This window comes from Eurytemora carolleeae, unplaced genomic scaffold (assembly GCF_000591075.1).
Source record: "Eurytemora carolleeae unplaced genomic scaffold, Eaff_2.0 scaffold145, whole genome shotgun sequence".
Taxonomy (NCBI): domain Eukaryota; kingdom Metazoa; phylum Arthropoda; class Copepoda; order Calanoida; family Temoridae; genus Eurytemora; species Eurytemora carolleeae.
Window position 1 is genome coordinate 156,772 of NW_019396195.1, and position 8,752 is coordinate 165,523.

Genomic DNA, 8,752 nt, shown 5'->3' on the forward strand with positions numbered 1-8,752 from the left:
TTAGGAAACTGGATTGATGCAATGTGTATTCTGAAGATATAAACAATATTAGGAAACTGGATTGATGCAATGTGTATTCTGAAGATAAAACAATATTAGGAAACTGGATTGATGCAATGTGTATTCTGAAGATAAAAACAATGTTAGGAAACTGGATTGATGCAATGTGTATTCTGAAGATAAAAACCAGGATCTCTAGTCCTTGAACTGAAACAAGAAAGCAAATTGAGAATTGTCTGTTTTTGTCCAAAAAGTCTAATCATGTTAGGTTGGATTCTTCTTGTAATCCATCTAACTTCCATTCAATGGAATCCTGAGAGTGAAAAATTAGATTTGTCTTGTTTTACCGAGGTTATATATACAGTCATAATCAGATTTAATTGGAATTAATTGTCAGTTACTCAGGCGATTGTACAGATACATCTCTGGCAATTTTAAATGCTGAAAAAAGGCAGTCCACATTTTGGAAAGGGCTATTTTGTGATTATCGTCATATTTGAAAAATTTGAGTTTCGTCTAATTTATTGTAAATTTATTCCCAATCTTTCTGATTAGCACCGTACTTAAAAAATATTTGTTTATGGAAATGAAAATGGTTTTTTTACCTTCATTCTGTTTTAAGACTTTTACCAAAATAATATGATTGTTTTCCCCTTACAACTAGTTATTTTCTTCAAAAAAGTGAATTTATAAACCCCAAAATACCTATTTTTCAGAGAGTTAAATGAATTTCATGGATGGGGGGGGGGGGGTAAAAAATGATTTTCAAGAAAACATAAACCCCTGAGTTTTTGTTTGCTTCAGTGAATGCTTACTCATTGTAATTGCAGGCCTAGTCAACAGATGTGACCAGGGCTATATATATTTTAGAAAAATTTATTTTTCAAAAAAATTATTTAATGTTCTCTTAAATCACTTATTAACCCAATTCAACAAAAAAACTGTTTTGGTTTGTTTGAGAGGGTATGGGTGTGAAAAAAAATATTTTTTTTGCGGGAAACATACACCCCTAGATGTTACTGGGGGAATAAATTAGTGTAAAGAAACATTGGTTTACTATTATACCGGGGACTCGGCCAGCCATGTAACCACATAATTATCCCAGAATTTACATTAATGTATGTTTTGTATCCAACCCTTTTCCTACATTCAATCTTAATCTGCGGACATACATATACAGTCAGACCTATTAACTGTACAAAAGGAAGACGACTGTTAGACTCAAATTATGTTTTAAATAGTCCAATAAGCATGAAACATTTAGATTATTTAAATATGAAGTCTTCCTATTTCACTGTTTTCTTATATCACACATTTTATTACATATACTAGAGTTGTTAATCGTTTTTAAAAATGATCAAAATAATATTTTGTTTCGTTTACATTTTGTCCTAAAACGATCGATTCGTTTTTGGAAAAAAACTAAAGTTTTAGAAAATGACCAACTCTCTTTCAAAAAAGATTGTTTTTTAAAAAACGATCGTTTAAAAAATAAAAATTAAACGATCGTTTTTTAAAAAACGATCGTTTAAAAAAATAAAAGTGAAACGATCGTTTTTTGAGAATATTTCGCTAATGAATCTTAGTTTTATGACAGTTAATTTCAATATTTTTTTTAGAGAGATAAGGTTATGGATGTTGTTTCTGACCTCGGATTTTCCGACCAAAAAATGCATTTTCTCTATGAAAGATCGTTAACGATCGTTAACGAAGAGTTTTCGTTTACGGTCGTTAACAAAGGGTTGTAGTTCGGTTTGTAAGGAAGGGTTGTTTACACTGTTTACACAGCAAGTCTGTTTACACTACACAGCAAGCCTGTTTACACTACACAGCAAGTCTGTTTACACTACAGAGCAAGTCTGTTTACACTGCACAATAAGTCTGTTTATACTGCACAAAAAGTCTGTTTACACTGCACAATAAGTCTGTTTACACTGCAAATAAGTCTGTTTACACTGCACAATTATAGCTGTGTCTCATAATTGAACTATGTAAAGTCTTAACTTGAGCCTAAAAGTCGTCTTTCTATTCTAGAGTTTTCTAGGCCTCACTGTACTATTTTGCAAAGGAATTGAGTCTTTGCAACAAACTCAAATTTTTGAATCCCTATAACTTTAGAACTTGATGGTATAAACCTTTGATATTTCAAACTTAGATTATTTATCTAACAGAATTATAGTTTGAAATATCTAAGGTCTACGACATTGGGTTGCAAAGATAAAGGTATTTGAAAATCAGAGTTTGTAGCAAAAACTCAATTCCTTAAATTTGCTAAAATCCAGGAAATGTACCTGTACTGCAAGCTTGTGAAGTATACAAATGTACCTGTACTGCAAGCTTGTGAAGTATACAAATGTGCCTGTACTGCAAGCTTGTGAAGTATACAAATGTACCTGTACTGCAAGCTTGTGAAGTATACAAATGTTTTCTAGAATCCATTCCTCCAGTTTTAAACTAACTCTGCCAAGACAGGATTCAACTCCTGGCATCATTCACCACTAATTCGGCACAATCAGAATTTTATCATATTATCAGTATCTTTTCATGTCATATTACGTCAACAAAAGTATCTTTGAATAGGATTGTAATTTTGAGTGATCCTGTGTCCAGTTAAAGAGATGTATGACTGAGTCACAAGGGTACCCGGGAAACATTTTAACCTATTATGTGCTGATAGCGAAGATGTCGAGTAAATAATTTGCTTTATATGTTCCATATCGGTTTGTGGGAGACTGAATGTTTGCAGGGGATACCCTTTAAAACATTAGGTAACCAACAATAAGGAAGATACTGTTGGTTACATAAAAAGTTCAAATGAGTTGAATTCTGTCAATTTTACTCCTTCTTCTTGTCGCATATTTCCGTAGATCACTTTTATAAAAGAACCAAATTCACAATTCATTCTGAATCCAGCATACCACTTTGTAATTGAAGGGTCGCTTCAAGGGAATTCAGTTTTTGTCAAAAAATAAAATTTATAATCCTTATATCTTATTTCAACCTTTAATATTTCAAACTTAGGTTATTTTATCTAACACTGTTGAAATATCTAAGGTATTCGAAATTAGGTTGCAAAGACATCAGGATTAAAAAATTATAAATTGTGGCAGTAACTCAATTGTTTTCGTCCAAAGTTCCTATAATTATCGAAAGTTTAAGTTCAAACTCAATTTTATTTTAGATCGGTTGAAATCTGGCCTGACAGCTTCTGAGCAGCTACAGCCTGTACAGTTTTCATCAGGTTGAGCAATATCAGCTAAACGTACAGTACCACACCTGGATATCATGAATATAAACGTATAGTACCACACCTGGAAAACATGAATATCAGAGAAACGTACAGTACCACACCATGGCATCATGAATATAAACGTACAGTACCACACCTGGATATCATGAATATCAGATAAACGTACAGTACCACACCTGAATTCCATGAATATCAGATAAACGTACAGTACCACACCTGGATTCCATGAATATCAGATAAACGTACAGTACCACACCTGGATATCATGAATATAAACGTACAGTACCACACCTGGATATCATGAATATCAGTATAGTACCACAACATTATAATTACGTTTTTATTCGAGTTTTAAAAATTTTTCAAAAAAATACTCTTAATGCTTTTTGTTTTGAAAATACCACAGAAAAACTGCACCTAGTGGCTAAATGATGAACTAATGCCCTAGCGTTATTTCTGTGCATATCTTCTTGTCTGCTGCACATTCCAGCAAAACTACGAAGACCTTGCCTGAAATACATATGTTCAAAATATATGATTAAGTAATGGAGTCTTTGCCAGAAACTCAACTTTTTAAACCCCCATATCTCTGCAATCTGAATTTGAAAGTGTAACCCTTTAATATTTCAAACAAATATTATTTGATCTTACAGATTTCATAGTTTAAAATATCACAAGGTCTTTGACATTGCGTTGAACAGAACTTTTTTTGGTTTTGTGAGATGATTCTGTTTTAGTGAAATGATTTTGTTTAGAGAATTCAAAATCAACTGTTCTCACAGAACCCCGAACAAATCTAGAAAAAGGCCACCATAATTCAAATCTGTAGAGAACAGTTTTTTGCTGAATCTTTTAGTTAATATTTGTAACCTATGAACTGATATCTGCACAACTCTGAAAGCATAAGGCATGAACATTCTAAAACTGCAACGATCTTCTTTCTGTTTAAGTTTAAAAGGAAAATACTGCTCTTGAGAGCGGGCACATCTTGGCTCCCATTGTATTACATTTCATACGACTTTGCTGACACTCCCTTCGGTGTTATTTTTAATTATAGTTTATTTTTTTCTAATGTCCAATTTTCATTCACATAGATTATCAGATTTATTAAGAATATTCTAATACTGTAAATATGACATGACATTATAAAAATAAAGTGTTTTTTAAATTTACGTTTACAATACCTTTAAAGAACTAGTTTAGTTTTTTAATTGTATTATGTATAATACCTTGTGTAGAGTCCCCCCATTATTAGATAGCAATAGTGTAACATTTAATCCCTTGATATCGTTACAATCCCAGACATAAATCCTAGGGAAATCAAGATCAATCATTGCCCCCCATCTTGGAGGGTTAATGCAAGACTTCACTTTCATAAACTACTCCGCATTCATTAAAAGAACAAAGAGATAAAGGTGTGAGACTGGGGGAGGTTTTTATCATGAGTCACCTATACTTTAAATATTACAATAGCTAACATGAAGTTCTCTAAAATTATCATGTTTGTTATTCTGAACGTATTGATCATTTGTGAATGTAAGCTGTCAAATGGAATTTTAAAGATATTTGGCGCAGAAATTACAAAATAGATGCAAATTTTGAATGTTTGCCAATCAATACAATCAAATAATATAATAGGAAAATTTTATAGAATTATTTGTATAAAATATACCTATTCACCATCAAACAAAACTCTTTCTCCAATTCTAAGGAAATCCTGAATTAAGAACTGGGCATGACTTCGTGAATTTTAAAACGTCTTCTTTGAGACTATCGCTTATTCTTTGATTTAAAAGCCTCGAAATTGTTGCTCCCTTTTTACAATTTTTTTCTTTTTCACATATAAATATTTACATATAAAAAAAATTTAAGTTAAAAAGCTAGGTCTGGTTCTATATGTTGCAAAAATATAGGGTTGTAAACATATAGGGTGGCGTAATTATTAAATAATCATTGTTTATAAATTAAACATATTTCAAGGTTTTTATATTTTTTTACGATTTTAAACTATAATTTAGTATAGATTACATGAAAAATTTCGAAACGCGAAAAAAAACATTTTCCAGACTCATTAAGTTAACCCTATCCCTGCTGGGGTACTTGAAAACCAGGATACGCTGGGGAAAAGCCCGGTTTTAGGCCTAAAGGGAGGGCTTTGGGTATGTAAGAAATGTCAGAAAATTTCAACAGCCTCAGACCAATACTTTTTGAGTTATGTAAAAAAAACTTCAGGGGGGGGGTCAAATTGACCCCCCCCCCAGCAGGAATAGGGTTAAGCATTTCTAAGGAACTAAAAACTCTCCTTATACTCTAACTTTCTAATACTTCTATTTTAGCAATCTGATGTAACAGACCCTTAATATTGCAAAACCAGAAAACTCTGGAATAGGGAAACGACTTTTAGACTCAAGTTATGACCTTAAATAGTACAATAAGCATGAGACACAGAAGTTTTTTAAGTGTAAACAGACTCATTTCACTTTATAAGTGATTTAATAAGTGTTTAGTAAAACTTTTTGCTTTTTAACACCATTAAATACATCTTAAGTATTGCTATAAAGTCGTCTTCCTTTATCGAAGTTTTCTGGTTGTCACTGCAGATCCAATAGTTAAAGTAGAAAACTTTGAAAATGGAGTTTTTGTCACGCGTGTTCCTTTTTATGAGTTCAGAAAATTAAAGTTCATATAATAAGTACCCAGCTTTTACCTTGCTTCATTTTTTTCATAAATAACTGGTTCTGTAATCAGTGGAACTGGTTCTGTAATTAGTGGAACTGGTTTGATTTCTGGAACCGATTCAACTACTGGAACAGGTTTTACATCTCGAGCTGGTTCAACTTCTGGAACTGGTTCTTGAGGAGCAACTGCACAAAAAATTACAGGGTTAAGGAAGTGTTCGAGTAAAATGAAAGGGGGCGCTTATGGCGAAAAATGATCGATGGTTCTTATTTCTATCTGGTGCATCTACAAGGAGAAATTTGTTAAAAACTACTCATACCGAAGAACGTATCTAGAAAGTTGCAACATAGACTCGGATAGTAAAACGATAAATTTTAATTCCAAACAAACCATTCAGATATTACAACCATCATCGATAACTTTTCAACGTATTCATGTAAAGTTGATATTTCACAATATTTTTTTTTATGATCTGAGAGTTACTTGAAATTATTTTTGTTTTACCTGGGTTCGACGAATCTTTCATACAAGTTATTTTCTTTAAAGTTTTTTTCCTAAGAATAAAAGATTGAATGCTGATTGTATGATAAGTGTGTTATATTAATTCAGACTTAAAATCAAAAATGCACGAAAAAAACAAATCGTAATATTTTTTTTAAATAATAATTTTTCTAATCGCTACACGAAATACGAGTGAAAGAGAGGGGGTTTCTATAAACATAAAATATCTTTTTTAACAGATCCATTTTAGTTAATAGGCGATTAGATAGGTTACTGCAGTAAAACTATTTGCTCTAGAACACCATAAAGCAGGCTTAATTATTGCTTAAATGTCGTCTTCCTATTCCACAGTTTTTGGGTTCTATTAGCAGAAAAAAGTTGAATACTGACATTGTTCAATCTTATTAATAAATACCTAGATTCAAATAGATTATTAGGATCTTCGATTTGAACACTCATTCTTAGTATTTAAACAAAAATGACAAATTACCAAAAATGTTTATAAATGTTTATGAACTAAAATGTTTCTACATGACACAGAAAGTATCTGACAAAGCTTTGATTTGTGTATTAAGATACTCTATCCGAGATACTGCTCATTGTATTTCCTAGAATTTTTCTTTAATTAACTTCTTTCTCCTAAACCTCTAACTATTCAACTAATGTTCTCTAGTGTTTCTTACTATTTCTTAAACTATTTATTCATTCAATTATTGGAAACATTTCAATAATTCTTTTGTACTTTATTTAAATAAAAAAGTTTTAGAAATTTATTTTAAAAAACTCAATGGTATTATGTGACTTAAAAAGATTATGAACTTTAATTTCAAGAAAAAAATTCTCACCTCTCTTCTCTCGCCTGTAGTTTTCATAGAGGTTCGATAAAAAATCTCTGTCTACATTAAATAATTATTTCTTATTATATTTTGTTGAATTAAATCATTTATAATGATAAAACCGTTTATAGTTCGTGCAAATATCTTATTTTTTAAGTTTTAAGAGAAGAAGAAAAGTTGCAAATATATGAGAATAAAAAAATAAGAGTAGGCGCACTATTTTACGTATTTCTTAAATGAGATAAAACCATTTTTGCTTTTAAAGTTAAAAAATTGGTTTCATTAAATTAAAAATTGTTTAAATAAACATGAAAGTTTTCGTGACACTAGACTCCCCCCTCCCCTCCCACCAGTGAAATATCCCCCCCTCCTCCCGGGGATATAAAGACAAGAAATAAAGATTAGTGACCGAATAAATCCTTGGTTCAATCAGAACCTGAAAACACGGTCGCCACATAACTCAACAAATTGAACAGCGGACACTGTCAAATATTCCTTTCTACCGAACCCATTCATTTATTCATCCTTACATCTTTTCATCCATTCTTTCTTCTCTTTATACTTACTTTTATCCTTGCACATTTCTATCCTTTCATTAATTCTTTCTTCTCTTTTTCCTTTCTTTCATCCTTACATCTTTCTACCCTTTCTTCCATTCTTCCTTCGCCTTACCCTTCCTCTCAACCTTGTGAGTATTTAGAGGAATGGGGAGACTAGGATATATCGTATTGTAAGGCTTCCACCAGAAGCAAAATTTCATGCAATATTGATCGGATTTCCGTGCAAAATAATGTGTGCGTAAGAAACGGAATTTGCGCACATCAATTTTTCAGTTCCGATTTCCGCCTCACCCTATAGAAGTAGAATAGAAGGGGGGGGGGATCAACCATGGTATAAAAGAAAGGGGAGGGGGGGTGTATAAAGGGGTTGGGAGGGTACGCTTTAAGTCTAAAGATAAAGCCTGTATAGGATATATAAAGATTGATCACTACCAAGTAATAGTGCATGTTTTCAACCATTAGAGATAGAGGAAGCATTGAATAGCAGGGCTAGATATATTCTCATAGATAAATATATATATCTAATTATAAACAGTTACGAATGTATTAGAATTTATATGTTTGATTCAAATTTTTTACTAATTACTAATGCATATAAGAAAGAATTTTTTTTCCGTGGAAGTTATTCTAATTTTGATAATGTTATTTGTGTGATTTATTGGAAATGTTCTAGTGCATTTTATTAAACGAACACTAAATTCAATTTAACTAACATTTCTCTGTAGCGCGCATGGCAAATCTTTACTTCGAGGAACTACTTAAGAAACAGGGTCTTTATAAAAAATATATTCTTTGGAGAAAAAAAACAGCGGTAGTGGTTGACAAAGGGTTTAGACTATCTGCAGTTTAGAATAAGAAATAAAAAATGATTTTTATATATATAAATGTTATGTCTTCAACCAATGGAAACACGAATATTAATAATA

At 31.5% G+C, this 8,752-nt stretch overlaps 2 protein-coding genes across 2 annotated transcripts in view; both read right to left on the minus strand.

The window, feature by feature from the left end:
• LOC111697849 (uncharacterized) overlaps positions 1-2,940 on the minus strand; it is a 5,495-nt gene extending 2,555 nt beyond the window's left edge. Inside the window, exon 1 of the mRNA XM_023467982.1 lies at positions 2,394-2,940. Within this exon, the coding sequence (XP_023323750.1) occupies positions 2,394-2,492 (99 nt within the window). The 5' untranslated portion in view covers positions 2,493-2,940. The remainder of the gene's footprint in view (positions 1-2,393) is intronic.
• Positions 2,941-4,635: 1,695 nt separating this feature from the next.
• On the minus strand, positions 4,636-6,475 carry LOC111697850 (zinc finger protein jing homolog). The gene is made up of 4 exons (XM_023467984.1): positions 6,434-6,475; positions 5,958-6,114; positions 4,923-4,967; positions 4,636-4,738 (listed from the first exon to the last, which is right to left on the minus strand). The coding sequence occupies exons 1-4, from the start codon at positions 6,453-6,455 to the stop codon at positions 4,708-4,710; spliced, it is 255 nt and encodes an 84-aa protein (XP_023323752.1). The 5' UTR covers positions 6,456-6,475; the 3' UTR covers positions 4,636-4,707.
• Positions 6,476-8,752: the final 2,277 nt, after the last annotated feature.